This window comes from Lepidochelys kempii, chromosome 15 (assembly GCF_965140265.1).
Source record: "Lepidochelys kempii isolate rLepKem1 chromosome 15, rLepKem1.hap2, whole genome shotgun sequence".
NCBI classification, from domain to species: Eukaryota; Metazoa; Chordata; order Testudines; family Cheloniidae; genus Lepidochelys; species Lepidochelys kempii.
The window spans coordinates 12,846,502-12,864,968 of NC_133270.1; the positions used below are offsets into that span (position 1 = coordinate 12,846,502).

General features: G+C 46.8%; 1 protein-coding gene across 6 annotated transcripts in view; it reads left to right on the forward strand.

The window, feature by feature from the left end:
- Positions 1-18,467, forward strand: part of GGT1 (gamma-glutamyltransferase 1) — a 62,440-nt gene that overhangs the window by 35,875 nt on the left and 8,098 nt on the right. For 5 of the 6 annotated variants that reach the window (XM_073313700.1, XM_073313702.1, XM_073313703.1 and 2 more), the window contains 10 exons: positions 3,909-4,088; positions 5,086-5,213; positions 5,451-5,540; positions 7,292-7,484; positions 7,972-8,129; positions 10,605-10,754; positions 11,429-11,565; positions 12,247-12,434; positions 15,492-15,619; positions 17,975-18,087. In XM_073313700.1, the coding sequence (XP_073169801.1) occupies positions 3,913-4,088; positions 5,086-5,213; positions 5,451-5,540; positions 7,292-7,484; positions 7,972-8,129; positions 10,605-10,754; positions 11,429-11,565; positions 12,247-12,434; positions 15,492-15,619; positions 17,975-18,087 (1,461 nt within the window). In that variant the 5' untranslated portion in view covers positions 3,909-3,912. Of the gene's footprint in view, positions 1-3,908; positions 4,089-5,085; positions 5,214-5,450; positions 5,541-7,291; positions 7,485-7,971; positions 8,130-10,604; positions 10,755-11,428; positions 11,566-12,246; positions 12,435-15,491; positions 16,299-17,974; positions 18,088-18,467 lie in introns of those variants that run through there. The other variant, XM_073313704.1, reaches the window with a different exon arrangement.

Consider the following 18,467-nt stretch of genomic DNA (forward strand, 5'->3'; position numbering starts at 1 on the left):
ACCTAGCCAGAGGCATTAGGTAAGTACTGAGATGTTGGTCATAACATCGGCCAGTACTTCTTAAACTTCATGCATCAACATTCACAGGCTTCCTTCCTATCTTCAAAGCTGCAATGTAGTGGCTCTTGTGTGTAGGGGGGATGTTGCCCTGTAGTGGTGGGGCCTACAATAGGCTCAAGAACCTAGTCGCTTTCCTTTAACTCCAGCAGTAAAGACTTAGTGTGTTCTTGGCTCTGGTTCTAGTCCTGGCTCTCCTTAGGATTGCCTGCTTTTCCTGTAGCTCAGTCCTCTAGCTTCCTACAGGGACCAAACTTTTTCTCTTGCTCTCTTCCCTGACATGATCCGTCTCACGCAGCTGCGTTTTGTCGAGGTGGCTTCTCTTTCTTCCGGCTGTAGGTCCACGTCTATTCAGTGTCCTGGTTGGCCCTTCCAAGTGCATGATTTTTCTTCCTGTTTCCACAGGACTTGGGCACAGATTATACTAGTTAGAAACAGAAACGTACCTCTTAGATCACAGGAGTTGCTGTGAGGCTGGGGACCTAGTCTCCTGACAGAAGATGCGTTGGATGCTCCACTTATTCTAAGCCCAAAGGACACTTGGGAGCTGAATTCTGAGCTGAGAGTTAAGCTGAAACACTGACTGTGACACTTGAACACAGAGTCCAGCTCTCTGAGAGGCACAGCCCAGCCGATGGGGCCTTGCAGAGCTGCACAGCCCCCGCAGGAGCATGGGGGTGCTCCCTCCCAGGTATACAGGCTGGGCACTGACACAACCCTTCCCTGTGTTCTTCCAGCTGGGCTGCGCTAGGGCGTGGGAGGTCATGTCCTGGTCTTAGCCTTACCCTCTTTGGGGTGGCTGTCATCTGCAGGGGGACTGGCCGGGCTTGACTCCCATGCATGGGGCTCAGGGGCTCAGTAGGCTGTGTGCGGTCGCCTAGCAGCTGGGCCCTTACTGGTCTGGGATGATGCCCATCACTGTGGTACTGGGGTAACTTGCACTGATTATAAACAGTGAGAAACAAGAAGTCCCTTTTAAAATAAAGGGCCTCTGATAACCCCGCCTCCCCCATTGTAAGAATGGGCTTTTTATTTGTCAAAAGCCTGGCTGGATAGGTCAGATAAGTCTGACACTGTGTCCCACAGCTTCTTGCCAGACCCAGGACGGTCAGGCCACAGAGCACCGCTTCCAATGATGCAGAAGCTCCAGCCTCGGGACTAGTGATCATGCCCTGTGCTGCAGGGTAAAGGGGTCGTCCTTCAGATGAGCCACAGAAAAGGAGACCTCCTGCCTGGTGACAGATCCTGTGGCACTTTCTGTAACACGCCGAGGACAGCCAGGCCAAACTCGTGGCCAATAAACAAAACTGTCTTTAAGGGTCAAGGCTGAGTGAGCTATTGTTGGAGACATAATGGCTGCTCTGTTTCCAGGCACAGTAACTGAATGACAAGTATGCCACTGATTTTTAGGACGGTCTAGTGTAAAGCAAGCTGGGAACCTGTACGGAGAGGCTTCACCCTTTCCCCTCCAGCTGCCGGTCATTAAGATTCACATGCGTAAGGGCACTGGCAGTAGATTAGTTTTGTAATGAGCGAAGAGGCTTAGAAAGCTTTCAGTGCATGGGTGCCAGGAGCAATGCAATGGCCACTAATAGACAGAGGGCCAGGATGGCGCACTGACCTCTGTTCGGCTGGAGTGATACGTGTGTGCGGGGGGGTGTTCAGCTAATCTCCTCCCTGATGGGCTAATCTACCCTCCCTGCTTCCATCCTGGCTGGCCTGCTCCCTCCAGTGACCTCTGCACTGGCTCCCCCCACAGCTCGCTGGTACTGCATGGGCCTCTGCCACAGGGCAGCGCGAGCTCGTCTGACCTGGCTGGAAATCCCATCCTGCCTTGGGACCGTTACATCACTGGAGAGGGTCAGTCCTGTCCTGTCCGCTCGTCACACGATGCCTCTGCCTGGTTTCTCTCTGCGCACGGCAGATGCTTTGGGGAGGTACCTGGGTAGCGTGGCCATTGCACTGTGTGTGCTGGCTGTATTAAATCTGCAAGAACCTGCACTGTTAAGGATGCGGGGAGGGGAAATCAAAAGCAATTAGAAGAAGATACATTACCCAGTACCTCCAGTGCAGCTGTTTCTGGGGAAATAAGGCGCTGACTACTGGGAAAGCAAATGGTTTCTGTTGCACCTAGGAATAGGATAAAAGACCCCTTCTGAGTACTCTCCATGTCGTACCACTTAGAGTGGGTTGTGCCTACATTGGTATGTTGCCTCTAGCGGGACAATGTGCTCAGAATGTCAGGATTGAAGGTGTATATCATGCAGGTCGATGGCTACCCCATGACCTTGCACAGAGGGAGGGCAGCTGCTTATTCTTCGGGTACCTTCGCTCTTCCACAAGTGACAATAGCTGGGGATAGTTAAAGTGTAATTGTGTCTTTGAATTGCTTTGATTCCAGAATTTGAAAACAGAGCGTTTCTCCTGTGAAGTCATTGCCAGACATTTATCATTTATTTAATCTTAAATCAAGTTCTGTACCTGGGGCTTTTCCTGACCCTGCCTCCTCTACTCTCTGTGGAACTACTTACTTGCTACAATGTGAAGTAATCTACCCTAGATGCTCGCTGTGTTAATTACTGCATCTTGGCCTGCTCCTTTTGAAGAAGGATGGGGCAGCTCTTGCAAAACTGTTCGCTGGCTTAAAATCTTAGTAAAAGGAGCAGGGTTTGAAGGGCTCTGTGCTTATAAACTGGAACAATGGTGATGCTATATTAATAGTAAATAGAATTATCTGGGCCGAGGGGGTGGAGCTCTGTTAACAGAGGAGGAGGGAGAATTCTGTAATTGTTCTAAAATGCTAGAATCCCTGATCTGCTCCTTGTAATCGATGCTCAGCATGAAGACCCAAAGACTCTTGGAGGGACACAATGAAGTAGTGATGGAATCAATAGACTATACCTGTGAATGAAAAATAAATCTAGGGTAGGGAATACTTGCACTTGCTGCAGATCAGTAGGGCCAGGGTTGTTAGCTAATTGGTTGACTGAGCTACTGGCAATTAGGTTTGAATAGCCAGGGAGACCTGATTTAAAAACCAGAAGGGGGGAAGGGGGCGACTTTCTGTGAGGGGAAAGGAGGAAAAAAGAGCAATTCTGGTAACTGCCATCCAGTAAATCGAACTTTGGTCTCTAGTGAAAAAAAACAAACAGTGGCTCAGCTCCTGCGAGCAGGAATGTTTGTTTCCATTATTCCCCAGGCGCTCTCATGAGCAGGAAGTTGCAAGAGACCAGCTACGCCAGACAGCAATGAGCTTTTTAATGTTGATCGAATTACAAACTGTTGACTGATGGGTCTCAGGGATGTAACAGAGTTGGAGTCTGTCACAGCATTTGATAGGGCTCCCCAAAGTTAACTGAGACGGATGGCATCTGAGCACTGTCCCACTGACCCTGAGGACTCTTACTCTCACGCGACTGCAAGAACAGGCATGCCCAATGATTTCATTATGCTTTTTGGCGTGGGGGTGAGTTTTGAAAGACAAAAGGGGCAATTAGGCTCCCAGGTCCTAACTAAGGCAATGAGAGTTGGGTGCCCATCTGCCCAGGGTGCCTTTGAAAAGCTCCTCGCTATCTACCTCCCTTCCAGACGGAGTAGGCCGAGTCTCTAATTTCTCTGAATGGAATGCACCTTTGGTGTCCTTCAGTTGCTCTTCCCTGGACCTCCTCTGCTTCAATTGGGAGTCGAGAGAGGAGACTAGCGGTGAGAACCCAGAGTGTGAAACTAGTTAGGTGGACATTCATTTCCAGTGTATTTGAAACAGGCTGCTGGAAGCAGCCCACTGGTACCAGGTTCAGCGATTGCCTGTAGGCCCCGTGGGGATTGCCTGCTCATAGTGTCTCTCTCCTCAGAAAGATGAAGAAGCGCTATTTGATAGTTGGGATTCTGACTGGCTTCCTGGTGGGCCTGGTCCTTTTCTTGGGGTTTTTCTTCGGACTGCGCTCAGCTCTGCAGCCCCCAGCGCAGGATGGACATCTCTACAAGAAAGCAGCTGTAGCCACGGATGCTGGGCCGTGCTCAATAATTGGAAGGTATCTCTCTTTACTCGTGTCCGTACATTCTCTTAGCTATTGTTACAAAGTCAAGGACCCAAACTCTTCTATTTGCGTTCGCTCAGGAACTGCTCTGCTAGCTCTCTGCCTGTGGCATGTGCTAGTGCTCTGTAATCTGTCATTAAGGTCAGGATACCAAAACGGAGGAGTCTTGCAATGCTTGGTTTGCTCTCCATGCCTGGGAAACATGGTTGCTGGCAATCTAAGCTATGTACAATGGGTCCACAAGGATGGGAATCGCCTAAATGACTGAAATAAACTTTTCAAGCTGCTTTTAAAATCCATTTTTCCAGTCTCCATGGGGATTTTCAGTGGCCAATTCCCACTTTACATTTAAATGGGAACTGGACATCTAAATGCCATAGGCAGCTCTGGAAAACCTCAGCAGGGTTTTCAAGCTGATCTTAATGCAGATCTGTCCAGCCCACACCAGCAGGAGATGGCTGCTTTTTAAAAATTACTCCGTAAGATGGGGGACGCTCAAGAGTAGAGGATGCTACCAAGGGAGAGCTCAGTCGTCTGCAGGCTTCTTCCCTGTGAAACTGAACCAGGGTGCATCTTTGTCATCTTGAATAAAATGCTGAGAAGGCGACCGGATGCTGCTTCCCTCCTGCCTCTGTGCCGAATCAGGCAACCCCTTGAGAGCCTGGGCACAGAAGGAGGGAGTGGCGGTTGTGATGGGATGCTGAAACAGTCTTATAACGTTCAGCCACTAGGTGATGCCATGGGTAACGATACCTTATCTGAGCCGCTGGCCTCAGAGAGGGCAGCTCATTAAAGTACCTCTTAGACAGAGAACACCTCTCGTGTCTCACTCTATGGCGGAAGCTCTGTGGCCAGTCCACATCTGGTACAAAGGCCTGACTGTCTGTAGCTGCCCTGCGATCGACCCTGTACAAGGAGGTCCTGAAAGTGCTGGAGAAGAGGCCTCTGTGCTGCCGCTGGACTATAATTTTGTTCTCTTTTGCCGGTTCAGGGATATCCTTCAGCAAGGAGGGTCTGCAGTGGATGCTGCAATTGCAGCTCTGCTCTGCGTGGGCCTCATGAATCCTCACAGTATGGGAATCGGAGGGGGTCTCTTCCTCACCATCTACACCAGCACAGGTAAGAGGGTCTGTCATAAATGATGGCAGCACTTCACTTGAGACATGGCTCTGTCTAAAGCAAAGTTGTTAATTCTATCCTAGCACAGGGCGGGTCTGATAGACATCATGCCCTACCAATGCGGGAGTTAGCTCTCAGGGCTTTAGGGCTCTAGTTCAGAGGTTCAGTAACACAAAGCCAGTGTGCTGTGTCTAGAGTGAAGAGCTGATGCCAGCCTTATTCCTTATGTCTTTAAAGGGAAAGTAGAAGTCATTAATGCAAGAGAGGTGGCTCCAAAAAATGCATCCCTGGACATGTTTGGGAACAACACAGAGCTCTCCCTTAAAGGTAAGGAGATGTCAGGTGGTGCTGACATGTTGATTCCAGCCAGTGGATCCTTGGGCTGTTCAAACTTTAGCTACTGTTGCAATATCTCCTGGGTTCAAAGTACTTCTGACTGTTCTGCATCTTGTGGCTGGAGTTGGCCCTACCCAGCCACCTGGGATTCTCACCTTCTCAATTGCCCCAGAAATCTCTTCCTCCTCCTGCTGATTGGTGCTGTGTATCGTCACTTGTCCAGGAAATCAGAAGGTACTGTCTCGTCCAAGACAGTCAGTCACAACAGTGCCCATTGTCTCATTCATACAAAGAGCAATGTAAAAAATCAATCTTAATACACAACTGTTAAGGGGCCATATTTTGTATTGCCATGAACAGCATAACATCTGCCACTGTCGTCCCCATGCTCTGATAGACAAGAGCCCCTGCTGTTAGATCTCACCAATGTTTGTGTTGCCCTGAGAGCCATCACTCGACTGTCTTATTAATGGTGGCTCCAGTTGCAGACCTAGAGGGTCCAGAGGAGAGGCAGAAATTCTCCTGACTGGAAACAGAACCATCTCTAAAAGACATGAAGTAGTTAAACCAACTGACTTCCCAGAGTGCTTTGAGGGACCTAGGAAAGCAAGTTCTTTTGCTGGGGTGCATCTGTATTTGAGCGGGGGGGAGAGAAAAGTCTCTGTGGGGAAAACTGGTATCCGAGGACTATGTTACAATTTGGGGAGGTGCCAATAAAAATGGGACTGTCTAGACGAGGTGCACGTCATTGCACCAACCCATGGACTGAAATCCCATTCGCCTGGGTTACTTGTACAATGCCACATGTCCACACCCAATAGCCATCCCAGTGCAGGTGGATGCAATGAGGGTCCTATGGTTCAGCTCTGGTTGTATTTGTGCCCTTTCCTACAGTCTTTCTCCCTGTTTTTGGATTGGAAGCCATAAGCTGCTTCACCAGTTCAGCTCGCTCCAGCGACGCCATCCCAAGCTGCAGGGCCTCGTGTTGGGTAAAAACCCCAAACCCCTTGCTACCAGCAATTGCTTCAAGAGTTCCCAAACAAGTACAGGGAGTGGCTGGACCAAAGCCAGCTCTGTCACACAGCATGATTGTATGGGTGGGCTGAAGTGTTGCAAAGGCAGGAGATGCGACCACCCATTTCATGCAGGCGATTCCCATCAAACAGCTTCCTTGCTAAGTGAGCATGAGAGCCAGGCAGCGTTTTTCAGACTAAACTCTTCTCTGCCAAAAAAAGCAGTTTTGCATCAACTGAAACTGTTCGAATTCAGGCTGAATTCAGCAAGTAGCTTCAGCTTAAAAAAAAAAAAAAATTCTGCATGCTTTGATTTGACACTTCTGAAATGAAACATTTTGACTTTTCTTCTTGAAACAATGTTTTCATTTAGAAATGTAGCTGGATTTACTTAAATAGTAAATAAACACACAATAAAAAAACCCATATGTTTTGGATTGAATGAAATGTTTTGTTCAAAAACAAAACTTTGTTTTATTTTTGTTTTTTCGGTTTGGTGAGAAACTCAGCTTCCAGTCCAATTTTTTTCTTGGTTTCTCTCCCCCCTCCTCTCCCAGTTTGGCCACTGAAGCAAGAAACCAATTGATTGCTCAGCTCTAGTGAAGACCTGGCCATGGAAGGGGTCCCCTTCACTTCTTATGGAAATGAGTAAATGTAAAGACAACTCTGTCTTTGCTCTTGCTTAGTGTTTGTTGCCCAATGGCCTAATGTATTCCCTGTCTGCTCCAGGGGGCCTGTCCATTGCGGTTCCAGGAGAAATTCGTGGCTATGAAATGGCTCATAAGCGGCATGGCAGATTGCCATGGAATAGCCTGTTTCTGCCCAACATCAAGCTGGCGAGAGAAGGGTTCCCAATTGGGAAAGCTCTAGCAAAAGTCATCAAGTCAAAAGAGAAAGCGATTGAAAGCAACCCCTCACTGTGGTAGGTAGCGCTTTGGAGCCTGCATCGGTGCTATTCTAATTGCCCCTGCTTGGACTGGCAGTAAGCTTTGAATGCAGAAACTTCAGAACCAGCAGTATGAGCCTCTGTCATTTGAGCTCAAGGACAAACCCCCATTCCTGGCTTCTGTGGTAGCTTTGATCTCTTATGTGGACCAGCTACTAGTCTATTAGACAAAAAGAGCCACTCTCCACTAGTGTAGGTTACACTCAAAGTGCTAAGCCTTGAGTTTGTTTTAACTCTGAGGCAGGAGTTCCTTGTGTGTGTTGTTCAGTGAGCATGCATGGCGTTACTGTCTTCATACTTGTGTCTGGGGGACCATGTGAATAGCATGTCTTCTAACTCAGCAGTCCTGGTTTTCTCTTGGAAGCTGTTAGCCTGAATACTGTGCAATTCAAAGCCAAAGATGTCTATGGTGAAGCTCAATGTCTCCGCTGATTCACTCACTCTCTTTTCCTTTCCCCCTCAGTGAAGTGTTCTGCAGAGGAGGAACGATCCTACACGAGGGGGATGTCATCAAGATGCCCAAACTAGCAAACACCTATGAGACTTTAGCCAATGAGGGAGCAGATGCCTTTTACACGGGGAGTCTGGCGCAGCAAATTGTCAAAGACATCAGGGAGGCAGGTGAGAAGCCAAGGGCTTGAGTATCTTTTTTTATACACCCCAAACGTATTCATCAAGAAGAGCTGCAGAAGCTCCGCTTCCATGGATGAAAATCTTTCCTGTGATACCAAGTCTCTGATTTAGCAAAACTTCTTATAATGGCCAAAGAAAGTGAAACCCATTAGCAGCTGGCTGAAGTTGAGTCATTGGTTATAAGTCAGTAGTCATGGGGCTGATGATTTAGAGCAGTGGTTCTCAACCTTTCCAGACTACTGTACCCCAATCAGGAGTCTGATTTGTCTTGCATACCCCAAGTTTCACCTCACTTAAAAATTACTCGCTTACAAAATCAGACATAAAAATGCAAGTGTCACAACACACTGGAACTGAAAAATTGCTCACTTTCTCATTTTTACCATATTACTATAAAATAAATCCACTGGAATATAAATATGGTACTTAAATTTCAGTGTATAGTATATAGAGCAGTAAAAACTAGTCACCGTCTGTATGAAATGTTAGTTTGTACTGCGTTTGCTAGTGCTTTTTATGTAGCCTGTTGTAAAACTAGGCAAATATCTAGATGAGTTGATGTACCCCCTGGAAGACCTCTGCATACCCTCAGGGGTATGCATAACCCTGGTTGAGAACCACTGATTTAGCGTCTTATTGGAGATAAGCATTTTTTTGGGGAGAATTTTTTGTGCCCGATTTAAATTTAATCTTGGGGGAACAATAAAACAGTGTAGACTCTTTTCCAGCCAGTAAATAACCTTAAGTGAAATCTCTGATCCAAAGATCTTTTGCTTTTAGACTCATGGGAAGTACTGACTTCCCATAGCAGATCAGGTTCTGCTGTCTAATCTGAGATGCAACCACTGATAATAGTTTATACCTAAAAACATAGGCCCAAACCATGTGGCCTTAATCTGTTCTGTCTGTGGGAATAGGGCTCTTACCCTCTGTAGGCCACTAAATGGTGACAGAAGCATAGGCTTAGCTAGTACCTTGTACATAGCTCTGGAATTCACAGAACCGTAGTAACCCACCTATTGTGTTTGTCCTCCTGGAGCAGTGAATTCCTCCAGCTGACTATATACTGTTTTTTGTTTGTTTGTTTTTAAGCAATTCCTTCAATTGGTTGTAAATGCTCTAACACTTAACATCACTGAGTTGTGTTCCCCCCCCCCGACCCCGCCCCATTCTTGTATTATGGGATAATGATCCACAGCTTATAGCGCTTTTCATCAGATCTCAAAGCACTTCACAAAGTACAATGGGGAACTTGAGGGACAGAAGGGGTAAGAGGAATGGCTTGGTTTTGACAACATCAGTACATAGAAGCCACCAGTCTCTTCTGTCTTATCCTTTCTGTGCTCAGTCTAATCACCTTCATTGCCCTTCTCAGGAGCTCTGTCAGTTTTTACTGTATTTTTCTTAAGATGAGGTGATCAGAATTGGATGCAGCCTCTAGATAGGCCTGGGCCACCTTTGCATGTCCTGTCCCTCTTCTGTCACTTATCAGCCACATCTCTGAACACCTAGGGCCAGGGACACCTAGTTTACCCATTTTCCTTCAGTTCTGTCTGGGGGCCTGTCAGCTCGTGGGGGTAAAACTCACAAGAGTTTGTCTAGCTCACACCATGCTCAGCACTCTGGTGCCTGAACTGCCAAAGTCCAGTTTATCAAAAGTGCTTGGCACCCACAACTGGGGCCTGCTCTTCAGAACTGCTCTGCACCCCACCTCCCTTGTTCTCAGTGGGAGCTGCTGGGTGCTGAGCTTTCTTGAAAATGTGGCCATAGGTTCTAAAGTGCCCTTGAGCTAAAATAAATTAAAATCACTCACTGTTTCTCACCTGGGTGTATGGTCCACCTGGCTGGGCTCCCTCAGGAATGCTCTCTGACCCTCTGAATGCATCCCTTTCAGGGGACGTAATACAGCATGGATGAGGCTCCCCAAAAGCAGGGAGGGTAGAGACAAATAATCCCTGTTCACGGAGTGTTGGCCACCTCTTTCCTTCACTGCACTCTGAAAACCCTGCATCAGTTCCCTTCCTGTGAGGCTGGAAACAGACAGTGCCAAGTACTCTGCTTGTGGGGGGCATAAAGCAACTGCATGCATCCACCCCAGCATTTTTCCTCCTTGTAAAACAAGAGGATTCTGTGGCTCGCTCCTGGATGTTACCAGTCTCCCACAACGAGAGAAGCAGATGGCCAGAATCCTGGCTGGTATAAGTCAGTCCAAGAGTGATGCAGATTTTTACAAGCTGGGGATATGGCCCTGAGTCAGAAAGGGATAAACCCATCTCCATTCACACATCCCCTTAACTCAGTAAATCTGTGGAATCTCACTGGTTAGATCACAGTCATGGTGAGTCCACTGTATTCCCACCACTGGCAGTCACAGCAAGGATGGGGAAGGGGGAAGATAGGTTCTTCCTCCTACTGGAGATCATGTAAACCCAGGGCCACAAATGGCTTTTCTCTCTGTTCTAGGGGGCATCATTTCAATGGAGGACCTAAGAGACTATACTCCAATCCTGAGTGAAAATCCTTTAAACATCACAATCGGGGAGTTCACCATGTACACACCCAGTGCCCCCGTGAGTGGCCCGGTGCTAGCACTCATCCTCAACATACTGAAAGGTAAGAGCAAGCCTCAGTGATCCACACTGTGACAGGCGATAGCAGCCTTGGGATTCCCAAAGACTGCGGCTGTTCAGCTGACTTGCTCTGCCATAGCAATCCTCGGTAGATAAACAGCAGCATTCTTAATCGACCTCAGTTCTGAAGTGGCGAGTGACAGAAGGCTGTTAGCAGAACACTTTGTACATCTGGGAATCAGCCCTCTAATTCCATAAATGTAGGGTATGGCCTTAGCATATGAAAGAAAAGGCTCAAGAATGAAAAAGATTCTCTTGATGGGTGTCCTCTGATACCTGCATGTGTGGAAGTGAAAGGGACACTGCTCTTTGAAATGTGCTTACCTGCCATTCTTGCAAGTAACACCTAAGGTCACTCTAACAGAAACTAGAGGACATGTTCTCTTTGAGGTGCTTACAGCAATCTGTATTGTCAGTGCCTGTTTTTTCCGAATGGGTCTTCCATGCAGCAACAGCAGAAAAGGAAAAACTAATGGTGACCGTCAGCCCCCAAGCAGTGGCTGTTGGGGCTCAGAGGCTGGGGCAATGCCTGCTTCTGAGTCTTTTCTTAAAATTACTAGATTTCAAGTTGACCATCTTTCAGAGCCAGTTCCTGGTTGCCACCCACTGGCCATGTGCTTTCAGATGTGCTCACAATGTACTATCTACTATTGCCAGGATTTAATTTCTCCAGTGACAGCATCACGACCATGGAGAAAAAGGGTCTGACTTACCACCGCATTGTGGAGGCCTTCCGCTTTGCGTATGCCAAGAGGACTTTACTGGGAGACCCAGCATTTGTCAACGTTACGGAGGTAAATAGCAGAGAAGTCACTGTATTCCCTGTCCTAAAAGCAAGATCTTTCTGCATGTCCAAAGCATTATGAAAGCCAAGTGGCGACTGGCTTTCAGCTTCCAGCAGGGGACCCCTGATAGTTCCAAGGACACTTTAGAATTCTGTTTGCCATCCGCAAGTTGATGAAACACAGATCTGAATCCAAATACAAAGCCATATGTTACCACTGATCCATGGCTGACCTGCCAGGGATATAAAAAGGAATTTCCCCTAGTGTTTGTGGGCAGTGTGCAGCCATTGGTTTGCCAGTAGAATTTACAAAATATAGATAATGCTTTGCACTTCCATAGCATGTTATGTGTTCAACACGCTATACAGACAATAACAGACTATGAACAAGGATAACTCCACTTGTCTGCCTACCTCACGGGGATGGTGACAAGGGACTTCCATAAAGTGTTTTGACAATGAAAGACGTGAACTGGCCTCAGTGATATTAATGTCAGTGTGTATAGCCTTCTCTTTATGACAGCTTGAAATGCTAGCAGCATGGGGGTTCAGCTTTCTGTAAGGAACAAAGAATTTCAGACAGTTTTCAAGGTCTGATGTGAGCCATCTCACATGGGTTCCAGCATTCTCTAATTAAATCTTTAATTGAAACTTATTGGTAGCACTGAGCTGAATTTGTCTCTCCCAACAGGTGATCAGGAACATGACCTCTGAGTTCTTTGCAGATAACCTACGGGGGAAAATCAATGACAACGCAACCCATACAGTCGACTACTATGAGCCAGAGTACTACATTCCAGATAATGCCGGTACATCCCATCTCTCCGTCGTGGCTGATGATGGCAGTGCTGTGTCCGCCACCAGCACCATCAACCAATAGTATGAGTTCAGACGTTACTCCCATGTAGGCCTCTGCCGCCTTCATAGTGGTTCTGTGGTTGGTATCAACATCACTGGACTGGTATCTCCATAGTGGGTTAGTCGTTGGTAGAGGAATTGCCGACTGGAACTCCCTTTACTGGAGTCGTGTAGGTACCACTGTTCTGGTAAGACTGGAACTGGACTTCTAGATTCTATACTTTTCGCTGGTCTAGTCCTGCCAGGTGCTGAGCACCCTCCACAGTCATTGAAATCCGTGGGAGCTGAGGGCACGTTACAGGTCAGGCCCCTAATGCTGAGTCCCACGCTATTGAGTAGGACACATAAGATCTAAGGCCTCCATTATGCTGCATTCAAGCCCACTCTTGTTTAATTTTGCCGTGACCTATTCCAACCCCTCTGTCCCTGAGCTTTGCCGTCTGGGAATCCCCTACCGCACTCAAGTACCTCTTTTCAATTAATGTTTCCTTAAATTGTCAGACTCTTCCTGTTCCTTTCTTTCCTTCTGTCATCACAAAGGAAGTATAGTTACTTCAGCTGCTCTCCCCATTATCGGCACACTAAGTGTTGCACTGTTGTTGGCTATTAAGAGAGTTCTTTAGTTAGTGAACAGAGGCTTTATCCTTATTTACCAGACTGCAGCCAGGTTGGCCTTTCGTCCCCCCTGCTCAGAGTGAATCTTTCCTGCCTGATTCTCCTGGTGAGCTCAAATCCAACCTATCAAAATGCCTGTGACGTGTCAAGTGTTGGGCTGTGGCATCACTGAATGAATCGGGTGCGAGACACTAGCGGGTTATAAAGACGATTGCAATTTATTCAGTTGCCGAGTGATTTAATCAGTAATGAGAAAATGTAAACAAAGTACATGATGCTGCTGTGGCGTTCTGGTGAAATACTGCCTCTGTTCTGGTAGAGATGGGTCTGGATCTGAGCTTGCAACTCAATCCTATCTCCATGATGCATCTCTACCCCAGGGCGGTTTGGATCCGGAGTTCAATCTGCACATTTAGGCATGTTTGGGTATTTGGAGGTTTGGTTTGGCTCTGGTATGGGAAATCTGGGTCCTGATTCTCTGCTGTCCTCACACCTGGGATAGTTACACGTGCAAAGTGTCTGTAAATAGAGTTTCCCATTCATGTTGGTGGCAGCGTCTCCTGTACAGAGAAGGTTACTACACAACGTGAAAGGCAGAGGAGAAATGGTTCCCCCAGGTTAGATCCAGAGGTTGGTTAATGCCCCTCTGTTTGTCTGCCAGGTGCTCTCTGAGTGCAGGCCTGTCTCACTCTGAGATACAATAGTTTCATGTAGGGCTGTCAAGCGATTTAAAAACTTGTGATTAATCGCACTAACAATAATAGAATACCATTTATTAAAATATTTTGGATGTTTCTACATTTTCAAATATATTGATTTCAATTACAACACAGAATACAAAGTATACAGTGCTCATTTTGTATTTATTTTTTATTACAAATATTTGCACTGTAATAAACAAAAGAAATAGTATTTTTCAATTCAAGTACTGTACATACAAGTACTCATACGAGTACTGTAATGCAATCTCTTTATCATGAAAGTTGAACTTACAAATGTAGAATTATGTACAAAAATAACTGCATTAAAAAATAAAACAATGTAAAACTTTAGAGCCTACAAGTCCACTCAGTCCTACTACTTGTTCAGCCAATTGCTCAGACAAACAATTTTGTTTATATGTGTGGGAGATAATGCTGCCCTCCTCTTGTTGAAAGTGAGAACAGACGTTTGCATGGCACTGTTGTAGCAGGCGCTGCAAGATCTTTATGTGCCAGATGTGCTAAAGATTAATATGTCCCTTCATGCTTCAACCATCATTGCAGAGAGCATGCATCCATGCTGATGATGGGTTCTGCTTGATAACGATCCAAAGCAGTGCGGATAGATGCATGTTCATTTTCATCTTTTGAGTCAGATGCCACCAGCAGAAGTTTGATTTTCTTTTTTGGTGGTTTGGGTTCTGTAGTTTCTGCATCTGAGTGTTTCTCTTTTAAGACTTTTGAAAGCATGCTCCACACCTCATTCCTCTCAGATTTTGGAAGGCACTTCAGATTCTTAAACCTTTGGGTCGAGTGCTGTAGCTATCTTTAGAAATCTCACATTGGTACCTTCTTTGTGTTTTGTCACATCTGCAGTGAGAGTGTTCTTAAAATGAACAACATGTGCTGGGTCATCATCCGAGTCTGCTATAACGCGAAATATATGGCAGAATGCCGGTAAAATAGAGCTGGAGACATACAGTTCTCCCCCTAAGGGTTCAGTCACAAATTTAATTAATGCGTTTTTTTTAACGAGCATCATCAGCATGGAAGTATGTCCTCTAGAATGGTGGCCAACACATGAAAGGGCATATGACAGTTTAGCAGATCTGGCACGTAAATACCTTGCAATGCTAGTTACAAAAGTGCCATGCGAACGCCTGTTCTCACTTTCAGGTGACATTGTAAATAAGAAGAGGGCAGCATTCTCCCGTAAATGTAAACAAACTTGTTTGTCTGAGCAATTGGCTGAACAAGAAGTAGGACTGAGTGGACTTGTAGGCTCTAAAGTTTTACATTGTTTTGTTTTTGAGTTCAGTTATGTAACAAAAATAGACATTTGTAAGTTGCACTTTCATGATACAGAGATTGTACTACAGTATGTGTATAAGGTGAATTTAAAAATACTGTTTCTTTTATCATTTTTACAGTGCAAATATTTGTAATAAAAAATAATATAAAGTGAGCACTGTATACTTTGTATTCTGTGTTGTAATTGAAATCAATATATTTAAAAATGTAGAAAAACATCCAAAAATATTTAATAAATGTATTTGGGATTCTATTGTTTAACAGTGCGATTAAAACCACGATTCATTGTGATTAATTTTTTTAATCGCGATTCATTTTTTTGAGTTAATCACGTGAGTTAAATGCGATTAATCAACAGCCCTAGTTTCATGTAATCTACAATTTACCTGAAGCTTGTCCTTGACCTAGAGTCTGGGTTTGACGTGCCTTCCCTTCTGCTTGTTCTATTTAGCTTTGGCTCAGAAGTTCGCTCCAACGTGAGTGGAATCATATTTAACGATGAGATGGATGACTTCAGTTCACCTTACATCATCAATGGCTTTGGAGTCCCTCCCTCTACTGCAAACTTCATCGAACCAGGTAGCACTTCACGCCCTCTCCTTAGCCAGTATCATGGCTGCCTTTTGCATACCAAAGTGATGCTGACTGCCAGCTAAAGAGCAGCATCCCCTGACCTCTCACTGACTCTGTACTGACATGACTGACATCATCCTCTGACCTCTCACTGAGTCGAGGTCCCTGTCACATGTTGGAAACACCTATGTTCTGTATACTGCATCACTGATAAAAGCTCATTAACTACAGATCACGTTTCCTTACTGTGATCTGTATGCATTGGCTGGCTGAGAGGAACACAAGCATTTGTAGTGTTGAGGAAAACACCTGGGACTTGCTTATCCCCAGCTGTCTGAAGCCCTCACAAAGGTGAGCTCAAAAATCACTCCAAGTGCAATGCTCCACAACTGCAGGAGAGCCTTGGACATCGCTGATCAGGGAGGCAGTAAGAGTGAATGTGGGAGGCCCTGGGAGCGGTGCACACCATGCAGCATTCCAACAATCTGCGGGCTGCAAGTAATTTGCATAAATATTTAAAATGCATTTGTGTCCGTGTGTATGTTCTTCCTCCCCCACGATACCTTTGGAATACAGCTCTGAAAAAAATACACTGTCTTTTTCTAACCTTTAAACCCAGGTCTCTTCCTTTTGCTTCCCTGGTTTCCATTTTTTTACAGGTGAAGTGGAGTCAGAGGTACACTCCCCTTTATGTAAAAGCTGCCTTTTGCCAATGACAAGGGTGGATCATGGGGCAATGAAGATGAGATGGAGGCAGCCTGGCTTCCTCAGGGGGCAATTTAAAGGAACTGGGGCTCCCAGCAGTGGCTGGAGCCCCAGGCCTTTTAAATTGCCTCCAGAACCCCGCTGCTGGAGCCCTGGGGTAGCAGCTGCGGGGCTCCAGCGGCTCTTTAAAGCCCTGGGGTAGCGTCTCCGGCAGCTATTTAAAGCCCTGGGGTAGCAGCTCCAGGGCTCCCCTGCTTCTACCGCCCAGGAAAAAGCTGTCACCCTAGTGCTCTGTTTCCTCTGATAAAGGCTGTTGCTGTCCCTCTTTGGGCACTGCAGTGATAGGGGGTATGTGTGGTCTAGATACAGAGAAGTGCAAAATTCAGACACTAACTTTGAATGCCCTATGGTTTTGCCCTTTTTATTTACAGACAGAAGGGCTCAACTGAGCAATTGGGATCTGGGATTCTGAATTCAACCTCTAAAGCACAGCCATGTTGGGCAGGATCTATAAAGATGCTCAGACCCACTGCAGTGCTGCTTTTGTGGTCCATTCTGCTTCCTGCTTATGTTTTCTCTCTGTAAATATTTATGCTACAGTGGCTCTGAATCACCTGAGCAGCCCGGTATACTGGGGTGATCTCCTGTGTCCCGTTCAACCAGGTTTAAAGGCAGTATTGTATGGGTAAAGCCTAACATGCTAAGGAATCTGGCTGTCTTTCACTGCAGTATTTTGAGACACCAATGTCCAATTTCTCCAGGAGCCCCCACTACCCCAGGGCTCTGGGGGCTATTTAAAGGACCAGGGCGGTAGAAGCAGGGGAGCTGCAGGCCCTTTAAATAGCCCCCCCAGAGCCCTGGGGTAGCGGTGGGCTCCGGGGGCTATTTAAAGGGCTGGGGCTCCAGCTGCCTCTGCCGCCCTGGTCCTTTAAATAGACGCTGGAGCCCCGCCGCTTCCCCAGGGCTCCGGCGGCTAATTAAAGGACCAGGGCAGTAGAAGCAGGGGAGCCCCGGGCCCTTTATACTCCCTGGAGCCCCAGGCTGCTGCTGCTACCCCGGTTGGGGGGGGTAGGAGAAAGGGGGGCACTTACCTTACAGGGTGGGCTGGGGCTGGCTCTGACCCCCCATCAGCCCCGCCCCTTCCGCCCTAGGTCCCGCCCCTTCCGGGGGCCAGAGCTGGTCCCAGCATACCTGTAAGTCACTCGACTTACTTTCACCCCTGGATGGGGGGCCAGGGGTTTAGTGCAAGGGATCCTCCCCAATCAGATCTAGAGCTACAGAGGTTCTCACCCAGACAGGAAAGTGACCAGGAAGGGCCCATTCCTCAAGGATGAATTCTGAAGCGGACCCCTGGCCTCCAGTGTATGGGTGCACACATCTGGATAGCTGGCACACTGAGGTGTGCCCATATGTCAGGGACCAGCTTAAAGCCCTTGTAGTTCTCACTCCCACCCCCTCTACAAAGCCAACGACAGGGGAGAATCCCCTTGGCAGCTGAAGAGAGAGACTTGTGCGCTGAATCAGCAGATCTGGGATCTGCAAAAGACCATCGGTAGCAGTGTTCTGTATTTCTAGCCTAAGCAAGCTATGGCGGTGTGGGCTCAGATGCTGAGCATGTAATTAAGTACAAGTTAATGTCTGTGTGCACTCTTACAGGTAAACGGCCCCTGTCCTCCATGTGTCCATCAATCCTAGTGGATAAAACAAATAAGATCAAGATGGTGGTTGGTGCCTCTGGAGGAACAAAAATCACCACAGCAACAGCACTGGTATGTGTCACTGTGGGATGGATAAGGAGACAGATAGTAGAGGCCAGACAAGGTTGGAGAGGTGGCTGAGTCACTCCATCCTGCTTCTCATTGGGAAGGCTCCCATGAGATTGCCTTGAGATTCATAAATTTTAAGGGTAGAAAGAAACATTTTGACGATCTAGTCTCACCCCCTACAAAATGCAGACCCTCACCCAGTAATTTCTGCATCAAGCCCATAACGTCTGTGTGAACTATAGCATATATTTTAAGACATCATCTGGATATAAAGACTGCAAATTATGGAGAATCCACAGCCGCCCTGTGTAAGTTCTTCCAGTGGTTACTTGCCGTCACTGTTAAAAACCTGCACCATAATACTAGTCTGAATTTGTCATTTC